This window comes from Rhopilema esculentum, chromosome 6 (genome assembly GCF_057945365.1).
Source record: "Rhopilema esculentum isolate cy_ngs chromosome 6, ASM5794536v1, whole genome shotgun sequence".
Taxonomy (NCBI): domain Eukaryota; kingdom Metazoa; phylum Cnidaria; class Scyphozoa; order Rhizostomeae; family Rhizostomatidae; genus Rhopilema; species Rhopilema esculentum.
In genome coordinates this window covers 1,561,401-1,577,192 of record NC_142820.1, presented here as the reverse complement: position 1 = coordinate 1,577,192, position 15,792 = coordinate 1,561,401, and the positions used below count along the sequence as shown (strand labels likewise).

The 15,792-nt window shown below is 35.6% G+C and overlaps 2 protein-coding genes across 2 annotated transcripts in view; one reads left to right on the top strand and one right to left on the bottom strand.

The window, feature by feature from the left end:
- The first annotated feature begins 447 nt into the window (after positions 1-447).
- LOC135686779 (RNA-binding protein 15) lies at positions 448-3,218 on the top strand. The gene has a single exon (XM_065203111.2). It carries the CDS (start codon positions 618-620, stop codon positions 2,925-2,927), a length of 2,310 nt encoding a protein of 769 aa, XP_065059183.2. The 5' UTR covers positions 448-617; the 3' UTR covers positions 2,928-3,218.
- Positions 2,972-15,792, bottom strand: part of LOC135686777 (alpha-mannosidase 2C1) — a 28,481-nt gene continuing 15,660 nt past the window's right edge. Inside the window, exons 22-34 of the mRNA XM_065203107.2 lie at positions 15,484-15,601; positions 14,448-14,530; positions 13,863-13,957; positions 13,376-13,480; positions 12,808-12,874; positions 12,122-12,208; positions 11,453-11,596; positions 9,268-9,377; positions 8,519-8,598; positions 8,341-8,421; positions 8,178-8,239; positions 7,562-7,665; positions 2,972-6,204 (exon numbers count right to left, since the gene is read on the bottom strand). Coding sequence (XP_065059179.2) covers positions 6,093-6,204; positions 7,562-7,665; positions 8,178-8,239; positions 8,341-8,421; positions 8,519-8,598; positions 9,268-9,377; positions 11,453-11,596; positions 12,122-12,208; positions 12,808-12,874; positions 13,376-13,480; positions 13,863-13,957; positions 14,448-14,530; positions 15,484-15,601 — 1,248 coding nt within the window. The 3' untranslated portion in view covers positions 2,972-6,092. The remainder of the gene's footprint in view (positions 6,205-7,561; positions 7,666-8,177; positions 8,240-8,340; positions 8,422-8,518; positions 8,599-9,267; positions 9,378-11,452; positions 11,597-12,121; positions 12,209-12,807; positions 12,875-13,375; positions 13,481-13,862; positions 13,958-14,447; positions 14,531-15,483; positions 15,602-15,792) is intronic.

Sequence of the window (15,792 nt, the reverse complement as noted above, 5' to 3'; positions counted from 1 at the left end):
CAAAGAAATTTACAAAATACTACTAAAAATACAGTACTATAACGTATGATGCAAGGCGAAACACCCAGGGAAGGTAAATATATACTAGGGGAGACACCCAGGAGGGTTTTCATGTTTATATACACCCAGCTACATTTATAAACAGGCTTTAATCACGGAAAATATAAAAAAAGAACTAAGACACAAGAAAGAAGTTGTATGCGGATAGGGAGGGTAGCGGCAATTCACCGAAATCGTTGTGATGCATGAACTGCCTTGACATGTGAGTGTGGTATTCATTTTTCCAGATTTCACGCTCAAATCAGCTCTCCAAATGAATCAATCAACTCTCTAAATATTTAAACACCAAAATTTATCACATCTGTCAACTTTCACGCGAAACATACGGGATCTTTTGTTTCTGATCAGTAACTATTTTCTCCTCGCAATAAGAACACGCTTTGATTCTGCGCACATTTTGAAAATCCGCCATCTTGAAATAGATGGAAAGTTAGTCGGCTTCGTTCATTCGTTTGTTTGGAAGAAAACAGGTTGGAAAAAGGCTGTTATTTTGCGATATATTTAGCTGAGTCAAAATTCGAAACAAATCGTTAGTTACTGGATGTGTTTGATTTGTTATGTCATCGCCAGAACCTGACTACTATTATAGCTCTGGCAGGAGCTCTTATAGGCAACCTGACACACTTCGGACAAAAAAGCGAAGGTTCGATTCTTCTAAAGACATGACTTATGGTGTTGATCCTTACCTGCATGGTGGTTATAAGTCTTATGGACACAAAAATGATGGACGAGAGCAACTCATCGTTTCAAATTTGCCTTTGCACGCGAGTGATCAAGTGGTCAAGGACGCGCTTTTTCATGAGTTTAAAAAGTTCGGTCATGTTTCTATTTATCTGCGTGGTCGTGGCGAAGGAAGAACTGCAGCTATATCGTATCGAAACCCAGAAGACACGATTAAAGTTAAAGAATACCATGAACGAAGAGGGAAGTTTATAGTTTTTGACAGGCAAGTTCATATCGACTACGAAAATGAGTATGAGCGTGGTTCGGACCGAGGATACAGCCCAGATACGTACAGCTCTGTGTCTCCGCGAAGGAACCTTCCTAAGGGCGGTCGTTCTTCTTATCCACCGAAAGATGACTACATTCGCGATCAGCACTTCGATGATGGAAAAATTTATCGTGGACGCGAGCGTGATGATTTCAGAGAGGCCCCGAGAAGATTTGCGTATGAAGACTACCGTGAGGGAGGGAATTTACCTGCAGAAGACGACCCGAAAGCCAGTCGCACTTTGTTCGTCGGTAACTTAGAACCCAACGTTACCACACAAGAATTGAGGAGGATATTTGAGCCATACGGTTACGTTGAAGATGTTGAAATCAAAAGACCAACGCATTCACATGGGAGTACGTATGCTTTTGTTAAATTTCTTGATATAGACGTGGCTGCAAGAGCCAAAAGTTACGTTGACGGTCAATACATCGGTAGAAACGCATGTAAAATTGGTTATGGAAGGAGTATGGCAACAACTCGTTTGTGGGTTGGGGGTCTAGGACCATGGACAGGTATTGATGAGTTAACAAGGGAATTTGACAGATTTGGGGCTATCAAATTCATAGATTTTCAAAAAGGAAACAATTATGCCTATATTTTGTACGACAGCCTTGATGCAGCTCGTGTTGCAGCTAGAGAAATGCATGGGTACCCTCTTGGTGGTCCCAGCCGAAGACTCAAAATTGATTTTGCCAGTGCTGATAAAGGAGGAAGAACCAGTGGTGATTTTGATCATTTTAGTGATTTTGATCGCAGGGATGTCCCTTTTGAAAGACCTGCTGTACGCGGAAGGGGGAGAAATAACTGGGATCATGGTGCTGGTAGAAAGTTTTCCAGTGAACGCGAATTTGCACCAAGAAATGACCGAAAATGGTTCGATCATAATAATGGTCCATATAGAGACCGTATGAATCGTGGAGGGCACTTAAATGATAGAGAAATTCAAGTGGAACGAGACATCAGGCCATCTGAGGGTGATAGACCAGTTAGAAAGAGAGGGCGTAGTCGCAGTCCACTTAATGATTCTCAACCTCGTACCTCAAGACGCAGTGGCAGCTTCAGGAGCCACTCAAGACATAGTCCAATAAACCAACGAGGGCGTAGTTATTCACCAGAACGTAAAAAAGATGCTCATGAAAGGACATCCCCATCTCCTCAAAGAACAAAGAGAAATCATTCAAGTTCTAATGAAAAGGAACCATCTACACCTAAAAAGGATTCATCTGAGGAAGATCCTACTGAAAAGACGTCTGTTGTAAAACAGGAAAAAGCTGCAGAGGATGATACGGTGCCAAAGCAAGAGAATGGATCAGAGACCAATAGTAAAGTTGAGAGTATTGTTGATGTTGCAAAGAGATTTGCTGTTGCTTGGAGAGGGGCATTTGCATTGAAAACCAGTGCATTTCCATTGCGTATGCATCTCATTGGAGGGAATCCGGAATTAGCTGATTCATTATTACGAGCTGTTGGACAAGGGAAAGTTCTTAGTATTAGTCAGCGTCTACGTTTGGATCAGCCTAAACTTGAAGAGGTTTCTCGTCGTGTTAGCAATGCAGGAGCTAGTGGTCATTGTATATTACTGGCACTGCCTATTGCTCAAACTGGTTTAGAAGATTTAGATCTGGATGAGAATTTTCAGCAAAGGCCATTGCGCAGTCTTGTTGTTTATTTAAAACAAAAGCAAGCAGCTGGAGTAATTCCATTGCCAAATAACGATAATAGTGCTGTAGCGAAAGATGATGGAGGAATTTTACATGCTTTCCCACCTTGTGATTATTCTCATCAACAGTTGCTCAAAGTTGCTCCAAACCTTGGACCCGAGCCATCAAAAGAGGATCACCTTGTTATTATTCTTGTTCGTGGTAGCAATTGATTTCAAAGCTTCCTAATGAGAGACTTGTTCATATTTTCGTCAGGGTATATGATATGCTTCTATGGCAATGGGTATTGCTGAACGTTAGTTTATTTTAAAGTATAAAGATGTCCTGTTTTTTGAAGAGATAAAAGAAGATTGAAAGACTTTTTATCGTCATATTGTAAGAGTTTTGAACAATTTACCGGCCAATCGATACAGATGAGCATCTTCAAGAAACTTTACCTCAGAAACAGTTATGTGATATGTGATTTATGCAGTTAGCTAATGATATTGCTTTCTTATTGGAGATTTTCATCGTCGAGTTCCTATTTTCCTATCTTTTATCCATAAAGGAAAGAAATTATATCTTATGTTTATGGCTACTCTGTGAAACAAATTTTCGGAGAATCGACCTGATCATTACTGAGATATGAAATCTTGCATCTTTCAGAGGCTATTCATTAAAATAAGTACCGATGTAAAACCTTGATTCTGATGCATTCACATTTCGGGGAATACTGACTACAAGTCACTATGTGTACGTAGTTGATCATATTTGTTTTCGGAAAACGCCTTACACCTTACAGAAGTGTGCAAATTCTCAAGTGAGGCAACCATATCATTACTTTATTTTAAACCGTACATGTTATTCTCGGCATTTTCAAGAATCCCATCCTGTGTGCTCTGCATATTTATTTGAAACAGCACCTTCTAAACTTCATGAAATTACCAATGTGAAACATGTACCATTTGCGTATAGGTGAAACATCAAAAAATCCATTTCATGCAACTTTGGTAGTGCATCATTGGTGAAAATAATGATCTTTAACTTATGTTAAGACCCAAATGAGGTTGGAAGGATGCTGTACAGTGTCTTTTGAAATTGTACTGCTTCAGAAGCGTGGCTCCATATATGATGTAAAGACAAGGAAACCAGGTTTGTATTTTAATATGTGATAAAACAGTACTTTATTTTTTTTCAAAACTAATAAATCAACCTGATTGCAGCCTCTAAAATTTTACCTCATTATTTCCCATATATGTTTATTGAACAGTCGGAGGTCATTTCCCAAGAATACCCAAAATGTGTAGCACAACTGCTTTTTAGTCTTTAAACCCTGATGCCAATTTCTTGTCAGGTAGCTGTTTCAGATTCAGATTGGTGTTCTAAAGTATTGTACAATAAATGAATACATTATATATATACCTATTTTTTTACTCTTTGTTGCAAATTTTGTTGCAAAAGTCTTAGTTATGTTGCCTCTTTCAAATAGCTGTGGTTCATTTCCTATTTTACTAAATTCCAATGAGACATATTTAATTTAGATTTGATAAACAGGAGTTATGGGACGATTTGTCTGCTCAAAATTACAGCAAACTACAGGTACTTATAATTTCTCCCAGACCTTTTACATACCAAACATTATCACTTGTACATGCCTATCCTTTCACAAATCATATTTGTTTAAAAAAATTTTCTGAACTGAAAACTTCAAGTTTTTTAGGAAACTTTCCCTGGATATTATTTGGTAAGTATTGCAAGTTTGGTGTTTTGATTAGAATTTTGTGAGAAAGTTATTAGACTGGACAGTGGACAGCTGATTGCAGCTAAAGGTAAGCAAGATAATTGTTAGGAAAACAGTAATTTTTGATTTTAAAGAATTTAAATGTAAATATTATCTAAAAGAAATAATTTAATTGATGAGCCACTATAAATTATTCATTTAACATCAATTTTCTCCACTTTTATAGTCCTTGAATAAACAGTCTGAAAATTGTCTGAATTGGTTTATATTTCAATATGATCATAAAATTCTAAATTAAAGCAGTTGCACAGTTTCAATATTTGTCTAGAATAGAGCTTTCATAGTGTTTTTAGTAAGTTGCTATTGCTCAAAGTAATGGTGATTTTGTGCTATTAATCAAAATGCTAGCAAGCTTTTCCTAAAAGTTGTTCATAGATGCACTTTAATTACTGTTGTCATCTGCCTAATTGATCATCATGGTCTTGTGTATTTGTGTAAATGTTCATATTATTAATATATTTGATAAGAGTTGACTAAGTTAGTAAATTTGTTTTCGAAAATTTGTATTTTGAATATTTTAGGAAGTATAGTGTTCTCTGTAAGGTAATTTCTGAGGAGAACTACCATTTTACTTTTGAAATTTATTATCAGACATGCAAACATTTTACAATCTTAAGTAATTTGAGGACCAACCAGGGGTCCTGTGGCTTGGGGCAGGGACTATTGGCCCTTTACGGAACAAATTTTCTTCGTTGTCAGGATATTTAGAAAAATATTGCCGTTAATCACCCCCAAAACCCTCCCCTAAAAAATTGAATCCCCACTAACCGAATACAGATTGAGAAAAGGAAGTCTGGTTAGTGTGATTTTAAAAACTCATACATGACTGACAATTTTACACACCATTTATAGTTGATAGCTTGACACAAAACTCTTGCAGAAACACTGTAGGTTTATTTAATAAAAGTCGTGAGTAATTTTGTAAGATCCAATTTAAAAACTGGCAAGGGTCTGGGAGAGTGCTCATTTTTTGATTGACAATTTTTAGGAAACTTTGGAAAAACTTTCACTAGAAAACTAATGAAAAAAGTTAGTAGGGTTTGGTTGAGGCATTTTAACTCCCTTTGTTTTCATTGGCCTTCCTCAAGTCTTTGACCATTAGCCCCCAATATTCTGTGGGCTCTGTTCTTCTTTATGCCAAGTGTCAAAAGAGTTAATTGTTTTTTTATGTATTACAGCTTATATTTATGGAAGCCAAATTGCAGTGAAAAGGTTAAAATTCATGTGGCATTGTGGACCCATCCAAAGTCTGGGTGGAAAATAAAATCTTATTATAACATAAACTCTGGACTAAATTTATTAGAAAATGATTGAAATAATTGTGATGGTGATCATGATTTTTATGATTAGGATATGATTATGATTACCATAATAGCGATGACACAAAATACATAAATGGTATACCTTTTTCAAAAATAACACATTTATGAATTATTCGCCCCCCAAAATAACACATTTATGAATTATTCGCCCCCCAAAATATCACACATCTATGAATTATACCCCTCCCCCCGACTATATGGATTCCTTACAATAATATGGCCTTGGTTACAAAATTTGCTTTTTGAAATTTTGTAATGAAAATGGTAGGAAATTGTCATTTCAATTCAAGTATCAATGTTACTATCTCAAAGGGCGACAGTTCAATCTTACATCCAACACTTTGGTCCACTTCCAACTTGTTTTGAGGCTCCTCTAACATGTTACATCTGCAAAAGAATTATTTATGCAAATATAGAAGTATTCAAACTAAAATTCTCAAAATTAAAATCAATACTGATATTTATAAAATTATACAATTTTTAAAGAATTACAAAACCTACAGAACAATTAAAGAGGGTTTATGATTTTTTTATATTAATGACAAGCAATTTTGTGTTGGAATAAAATTAAATTTTCTGGATTCTATCTAGCAAAACAGCAGTTTATGGTCATATCTAGTTGAACTGGATTTTTATCTGAATTTTTATTGCAAAAAATTGAAAGCCTATCGAAATCAATGCCCCTTTTGTAGTTGTCTTGTCCAGCTGGGGAGGGGATATGTGGTGACTCTTGGAGATTTTTTGCATTTTGTCTGTTGAACAACGTGTGTGTTTGTGTTATTTCAAATAGTTTTATTTTTAATCTTTCGCAATGGTAAATGGTTTTTATACGGGATGTGAAAGGGTTTCTGTCCTGTTTTTTTAAGTAAAACATAATTTTTCAGCTAGACAAACTCTCAGCCCATGCTTAAGAAATTGATACACAATTGAGCATACCTTTTAAATTGAGCATACCGTTTTATCTGAATTGTATTTTATTTTTGTAATCAGTAAGTACTATGAAAAATATTTGCAGCTGAATCCTTAAATTTTTTAATAGAATGCCACAATAACATGGGCCCCGACGCAGGTTGGAAAGTGGATGGGCCAAGTGAAAATATAGCAATCATAACAAAATGTTTTAAAAATAGATCTATTGTTTTACAAAAAAAATGAGGTTTCATGGCTCCCCCTTCGTCGGAGGCCCTGTATATTCGGAGTCTTGAGCAACAGAAAATCGTCTTAGAGAAAAACGTATATAATTCAAAGTACTTTTAAATGTCTGCTATCTCCTAAGCTATTATACAAAAAACCCGGAGGAAAAGACCTTACAAGAGGTCAAAACAGCCTTGTTAAGAAAGGGAGGCAAACCTACCCTTGGTGTGAACACCTCATACAGCACAAAGGGAGAGGGAGCAAGAGGAACAAAAAGATGAAAACGCGTCCCTGTTCCACTAGCATAAATTGTCTCTTTCTCGCATTACTTTTTCTTCCCTGGCAAAAGCAAATCTGATTTCCCCTCGCCAACTATTTTAGTAGAGCTTTCAGCGTTAGAAAATCCATGGACTTTTGTAAATATTTATCAAGTATTTATTGAATTCATATGCAGAAGTTTTTCCTTTTTGAAATAGCAAGGAAAACCTTTTCTAAACAACCGTTCTTGAGGTACAAATAACTGGCGCAGTTTCTATCGCATGCCATTTGATTATGAAAACAGGCTAAAATATATCCCAAACAGGTCTGTTTACAAGCGAAAATAGCGTACCTCCAAACCCTTGAAATGCTGTGTGTTGTTTTCAAAACTGTGGATGCCTTTCCTCCGTAAGCCTCGTACAGTCGAAGAATTATTGCATTATCCATGTCCTCTGCCTGTGTATCGATTAAGAATTGTTGAAAAATTATTTTGCAAATTAATGCTATCCAATGTGTTTTTAATGATGGCAGGAAGAAAGAATGCATTGGAGCAGGACCTCGTGCAAACTGTATGTAGTTTCATGACTAGTTGGCCTTAAATAGCCTTTGAGGCTTTGATTTATTTGCAAGCTATAAAGGAACCACTCTCGTGGCTCTGCGCCTCCAGATACTATAATAATTTTGAATGATTTTATTTATAGCATCTAATTAGTCATTTATTGCTGTAAGTCTAGGCCACATTGACTCTGTTCTGTGCCTGTTTGCAGGGATGAAATATTAGCTACTTAAATTTCATCTTACTTAAATTTAAATTTACCAAAATATTGGATGGATCTGTGTTGTTTCTGCTTACTGATTCTATACATTCACTTCTTCGCAAGATATTCTGTCCGGGGAAGGGCCTATTGTATATTCCCCGTTTTTAAAACGTTGCGACTTGTGATGTACAATTTCTACTTCAAGCATACCTTCTTGACAGTTTCTAGAATCACAGCTGGAGATGACACTTGGAAGAACGATCTCAATTTATCTGCAAGTAGAAATAGGAGTGGATATGAGAAAAGTTCAGCTGGAAATAACGAGCAGCAACAAACATAAAAATTGTTAATTGAGAAAGCTCATGGAAATTACCTTCTTCACTATGAATAAATTCTTGCATCACATTGTTGAAGTTATATGCATATTGAATAACTCTTGCTGACTGCAAAGTTCCTGCAAATTGAAAGATGTGTTATGTTTAAACGATGTTTCTAGATAGAGCTCAATCAATGCAAATGGCAATGTGAGAAAAAACGATAAGAGAACGTACCATTATGAGGCATTACTGCATACTCAAATTCGTGACATCCCATATCTGCAGTATCATCCGGGGACTTCGGTGATCTTAACCTGTTAAAAACCTACATCGTTAATACCACGGTATTGTAGAAAACAGTCAGCCCCCGTGAATTATACGGTCGCCTTCTGGTACTAAAAACATGTATTTGATGCTGGTGCTTTTAAAAGATATGACCAAAGTAAACCCTTGCGTATTCTTTTAATATGAAAAATCAAAGTTACATCATTGACTGCTGGATGGGGTAGTTTTTATTTCAATAAACTAATAAAAAGATAAGAGTACCTTAGTAGTAACAAGGATTTTCTTCAAAATAGTCCAGAACATAGTAGAACTTACGCGAGCACAACCAAAAGAGGATTTATGGCGCTGCAAACTTTGTATAAGGCCCATAAGCATCGATCATATTTGAAAACAGATTGGCAAAATGTGGGTTTTTAATCCCTTTCACCCAAAAATGCAGGAAAATGAAGGACAGAGCTTTTCATAAATGGTGGCAAGTGCATTTTTGAGCAAAGGCCAAATATTGAGGTCTTTGTGATATTGAAGATGTTTCCCCTTACTTGATTGATGTCTGGCTAAAATTCTCGTCGAGGTGCTTCTTAACTGGGCCATAAAGAAGCAACAATGTTTTGGATTTGTTGAAAAATAGCCCAAGTTTTATACTGCTTTTTTATAACGACTTCAAAAAAGTCCCACTTACGCAAATATCCAATACTTACAATGAAATAGCCATGGTCTTGTTTGTAACTGAATATCCATATTTGCATTCAGAAAGGAGAGCAATTCCGAAATCATGTTCTGATAAATCAACCCATTTGTGACCACAAACCTTCAAGGAAAGGGTTAAAAAAACATCGTCGCTGCTTCATATAATTTCAAAGATGATTAAAAGATTTTAAAATTGTGGAATTCAACAGGATTCTTCTCCAGGCAATTGTTTATTTTTGGCGTTCTCTTTTTACTATTCAATTAACGAATTTCATCTTTATTCTTCAACTTAGGTGCTAAAAATATGACAAATTAAAACTATATACAAAATAAACAAAACAGACAATGAAAGTTCCTCTAAAAAGGCATGGCACCCAGATGAAATGTGGCTATATTCGCATAGGCACCAGTTTTGCAGTAACCTTTTCAAATGAAGCTACTCACATCGGCATCCTGGTCCTAAAGAGCTGAAATCTGACCCTGATACATTCGTGTTTATGGTTTCTTCCTTTTATATACAAAGTATATTGTGGAAGAATCATCTAGATCTTTTTCCAACAAAATTTTGAATACTTAGTTTCAATTTAGAATTAAAGCCTTCGAGTTGAAGTCACCTACAAGTAAAATATAAAAAAAGGCCAATGTACATTTGTGTTCTCTTTTAGCAGTTGTTGAGTTGATATTGTATTCTATCCTCATTCCAAACCGGCATTAGAGACGTTTGATTCGACAAAAATGCTCGAATGGAGGAGAATTGAAAAAGTGAGATGTGGTTGGCTATCCGCTCATTCCCTTTTTATCTGATTTTCATCTACGGGGTCGTGATTTTAATCCTCGTTTTAATTGAAGACTTTTGGGAATCCGAGTATCAATCGCGATTCTAATCCAAATCACGTTATATTTGCTTCGTGCAGACGAGGAACTAGTCATTCTAAAAAGAGGCCAAATTTTGCTTCAAATTAATTGCAAACATAAATGACAATTTTTATGGAAAGATCTATTTCAGAAACCCTGGCTAGCGGTATGTATATGAAGTGGTCATATTTCGGGCAAAGATAAAACCCAGATATTTCAGGAGTGCTTCGCTTATTCAATAATAAAATGAACCAGGCCTTAGGTCTTGTAGTAACAAAGTATAAACGTGATTGATGCTAGAAACAAAACATACTCAAACATGCCAAACAGGAACGCTTGTTGAAGTTTATTGGTTTATCTATCATTTTTCTGTTCTTAATACAGTCGCTTTTATATTCTTGATTATCGTGCAGAAAACACGGCGCCAGCATGAAACAATGTTATGTGACCGTTTTGTCTTGATGAATTTACTGACTAATTAAAATACAAGGCGTATACACGTGAAACGAAGGGATGCTACGAATGTGATTTTTGTTACATTACTGTGAATATGAAGACAATATGAGATCTAAAGGACAGTGATACAATGAAGAAAGTGATTTCGGTTCAAAAATTGTCATTACATGCCTACATGCAATAATGTTGCGTTGCAATCAGAATTTATAACTAAATTGCTTTGTTTTGCATCAATTTTGCTGCCTATGAATTATCTACAGTTCCATTTGTGCAAAAGTTTTGCTTTTGTGTTTGCATACGAAAAATTTGATAGATAGCAATGCTATCTAAGTCAGGGGCGGATTCAGAGCAAACTTGAACGAGGGCAGTTGGTAGTCGGGGCGCTGAAAATTTTTCAAAAATTGATGACGAGAGTACGCTGTATACAACAATTTCAGATCCATTTTCGGAATAATCAACATAACTTTTGAGGTAATCCTCGAAGCAAATTAACCTGTCGGTCTCAGATACTATTTCACCTAATTCTCATCCTTCAAAAGGGGCGCACAATTGCCAAAAAGAGGGGCGCCAGACTTTCTTCAACTCGTCAAGGGAGGAGCAACTGTCCCTAGTTGCCCCCCCCTTAAATCCGCCACTGATCTAAGTTCAGTTATTTTAAGACAAATCTAAATTGTTTGACCCAATATTGATGTTTTGAAAACATGTTCTGAAAGAATCTACTATTCATCGACTTTCTGCCACAGACAAATTAACCACTGTGCATGTTAGGAAATGGCTATGGTGTTTGCAGATCAATATGATGTCAGAATGATAAACAAGACGTCAGATCTTAGTGCAATAAAAGTACAGCAGTAATAAGGTCATGAAGAAATTTATTTTCCTTACTTCATATTTCGCCCAATCCCAAGACGTATTTCCATGCGTAGGTCTTTTCACGTGCCCAAACTGGATCTCGTAGCTAGCATAATCAGAAAGCACATCAACTGGAAAGTCGACTCTCAAGAACTTTCTGTTTTCGTGCCAGTTTACCTACAAGTGCGCCAAAGAATCATGACTTAAAACAAAAGGAGTACTATCACCAAATAAGAAACATTCTGTCTTTCAAAAACCCTATTTCTGATTCTGGTCATAACCCAGAAAATTATCTGAAAAAGAAGACAAGATGGAGTCGTGAAGCAGGAGATAGATAGGAACGTGAAATCCGATGCAATCTTCTCCCCAGTCTGCTTGGAAGTTTGTTGTGTCAAGTCTAAAAAGTTCGTTAAATGCCGATGTATGGATGCCAAAGTTCGAAAAACAGGACATTTGTGGGTTTTAACCAATACAGATTTCAGTATCACATAAAACGCTTAACAGTATCAAAAACTTGTTTATATATCGAGAATAACGATTATTTAGCTAGCAAATAAACTTAGTACCAGAATGAAAATATAATAGTTTAATTCTTAAAAACACGACGCTTCGAGCATGTACTCGTTATCAAGTTATTTGACTATATTATCGTTATTCTGGATGAAGTACCACACGCAACGACATATTTAATTGTTTATTTACCGATGTTGCAAATCTGACGAAAGGCGATTCTGCATCGAGTGAAATTCTCTGCTTAAGATTTGAAACTTCACTTATCTTGATCGAAACCTAGCAAAATTAAAAGTAATTAATAACCAAAATAAGCCTTTCGTACTGCAAAACAGACGTCACTAATGTTTTGTTTATATACTTTGGCAAGCAAGAATATTTCTCATGAAGACTATGCCAAAAATAATTTGCAATCCTGTCACCTAAGTATCAGCAATCCCACAGTAACGAGTTCCTTAAAGGTGAAGTGTGGAAGTTTGTCCATGAATCATAAAAAATTGCCAAATAAATACCATTATTGAATCATATATAAAAACGTATCTGAGCTTTGAGCTTGGTCAAAAAGCACTGGAAAACATTTAAAAGGGGCTAGCTGACCCCGTAAAATACCCTCTAAAGGTAACCTGTGCAAAGTGAATCTTAGGTATAGAATGCAAAGCGTTTGAATTCCTCATTGAAACGAAGCTTCTAATGGGCTATCTCTGATACCTTGCTGATTCCCTAAAAAAATTTGTTTCAATCTCGTTAAGAAGATTTAGAAAAATTCGGATCTGAAGAGTTGAAATCATAACATGTGAGTGATCTTCATTTACTCTCACTAATTCTTTTGGAAAACTAATCAAGATTTATTGTTAAAAGCATCAGATCCGCGGACTCACCTCAAAAGAGACTCGAAGCGGTCCGTTATCAATTACAGAAAACTGGGTGACATCATCAACTACTCTCCTGTGATTTAAAGAAAACGATGAAATTAGAGACATCAACACTACTGACAACAAAATATAAACATTTATGACATTAGTGATGCCATTACAGCTTTTCATATGCATGTCATCTTTTACCAAATTAGGTGTTGAAGCTACTAAGTCATTTGTAAATAACGACAAAATTTCTAGAAATGTTGTCCCTCTTTTATCTTTGCTAGCAAAAATTCCACCGGTACTTCTTACATCGACTATATTTTAAGTTACCTTAAAAGTGATCCTTTGATTATGAAGAAGAAATGTAGCTTAAAAACTAGAAATTACTTCTAACCACTACACAGTGACATGCTTCAAAGGGTAGTCTAGCTAGACGTCCTTTCCTTGCAAAATCCCAAGCAAGATGCCAAATCATCAGAAACAATTTTCCAAAAAAACGCATTTTTCAAAATTTTCAGTTTGCAAAAAACATAGCTATTAGATAACAAATCTAGCTGGTCCTCTATGTGTAGAAACGAATATCTACCTAGTCTCTTTATAATACGGCATAACATCCCAAGCATCCCAAAACAGAGGAATGTCATCAAAAATAGCAAGCTGATTGCCAGGCTGTCCAGGATTGCATACTTCCCTAAAAAGCAAAGAAAGTCTTGTTGTACACAAAAGGCTCATTATACATCAGAGGTTTCACATAAGTTCAATTTAGGCATGTCTGTAACAGGCTTGAAACAGTTTTTAAGGCATATAGTGAATGTAAAACGTTGCATTAAGCATCCTCTAACTATATGCTAATCTACTTTACAGTCCTTCCCCAGTCAAAAACTATTATGTTTTTGCGGGCATCGAGTGCAACGTATCAGAGCATCTTTTCTTACATGGAAAATTACTAAGCGTCCAGTAAACAGCTTTTGATACAATTTAATAATGCAGAAAGCAAAGAAATTTTAGATATTATTCTGATGAATATAAAAAACATCAATGTAAAACCTTAAAAGAATTAAACAAAAACAAACCGTTTGCCGGACTTCAGCTGCAAGGAGATCATTTGACCGCAGGTATTAAATTTTGCTTCGACAATACCGTTTTGCAAAACAACATAACTTCCTTCCTGCAATAAATCAGGTAACAGAATTGACACAAATGAAGGGAAATCACCCAAGAATTTTCAATCAATCTAAAACTGTTCTGAGCATCATTCTATTTATTAAACTTTAATATAAGTGTTCATCATTGTCGAACCCCCTTCATAGAGTCCTAATACACTTTAATCCGAAGATGCTAGCTCGATTAGTTGCTTGCGTATGATTTGAGGCCTAGGTTAAAAAAAGAGATCGGGTATTACAGGAATTTTGGATCGGCGCGGAAGTGGTAAAATATATGGTAACATATGGTCAAGTGCAGGAAAAAACCCTTTTAATCGACTGCGTTTGTGAAGAGGTTGACCCCTTCATTCTTTACCAAGTAGAAACAATCTTATTGAAACAAGAAAATTACGACGTTTAATTATATTTTCACAACATAACTTAGACGATAGAAAATTGAGGAAGAAAAATAACAATATCTCGAAAAGAAATATAAAAGAGACGTATGGGATTTACCATAGCTATTCTGGCCTCGTTTTCACGAGAAACCGCCTTTGGTGAGATTTCAGCGTATCCCATCGAGGGGACATCAACAAGGGCTAAAAATAGGAGCTTTCAAATAGATTTAGATGTTCTATAAAGTTGCAAAAATGACACTGATCTAAAAAATGATAAACTCAGATAAAGATGCCGGTGTCAATCATTAATTAAGCTTGCCGGTATTAATCAACGGACCCCGTATAAGGTGAAATACTGAATAAGTAAAGGTGTTTCATGAAATATTTCATATAAAAAGTATACCCTACAAAAAATCTTCAGGCGCACGGAAGTGCCCCTTCTAAATCTTGAATAATAGCTACAAAGGTACGTTTGATTTGAAGAGAAAACTCGATCTCCAAAACGATTCAACGATAGCCTAGGTCGAGTAGAGGCCTATTGACAGTGATAGGGGATATCATTCAAACCAGTTTAAAGTATTTTGCAAAATGACGAACAAATCTTGAATAATCATGGATTTGAAAAGCCGGCCCGAAACACACATATGCACATAAAACAAGGAGCTTTGAAAGGTTTTAATGTTATGAAATATGCCAAATCTGCATTGCTATGAAATTAAAATGGAAAGAAAGTGAAACTAAAAACAAAAAAGTTAATTGTAATTAGTTAACGACTTTTGAAATGTTATTTTATGATATAATAACTTAGTCAAAATGTTAATAAAAATTTAAATTAATTAGAAATAGGAGAAAAGGGCGCATGTTGATTATTTCTTTTATTGACATCGTTCTTTTGCCATAATCTACCAGACTTTATTCACAAAACCTGTTTTAAAATGTGAATTAATATTTTCTGACATTTTCATGTTAATTATTAACGAAGTGCTATATTCTTAACCCGTTATATCGGATATCTAGCCACTCTAATCCAAGCCACATTCAATTTTATGATCTCCTGAGCAATTTGTCAACAAATAAAGATAGCTTTAGAATAAATTTTTCCGAAGAAATATAATGTCTTGTCTAGGATACAAAATTTCAAGACGATGACGTACCAAAGCGCCCACCCACGTCAGATGCCTGCGTACTGCCCATCGCTTTGTTCAGGATACTTGACTTCACATGTACAACTTCCTGTCTGTCCCAACTGCATGTGTTTAGGAGAGCTGGAAACTAATGACGAAATAACAGGTTCAATTAACTTTTACTCTAATACTCTTCGTACCCCTTTTATGTCCTACTTATTTCAGTTTTTCATTATTCTTCAATTATAAAAGGAAAAAGCTTGTTTTTGTTCAAAAATGGTTCAAGACAAATAAAGAGAAAAACAGATGTAAGGGGAAAATTGTACGAAACTCTTTACG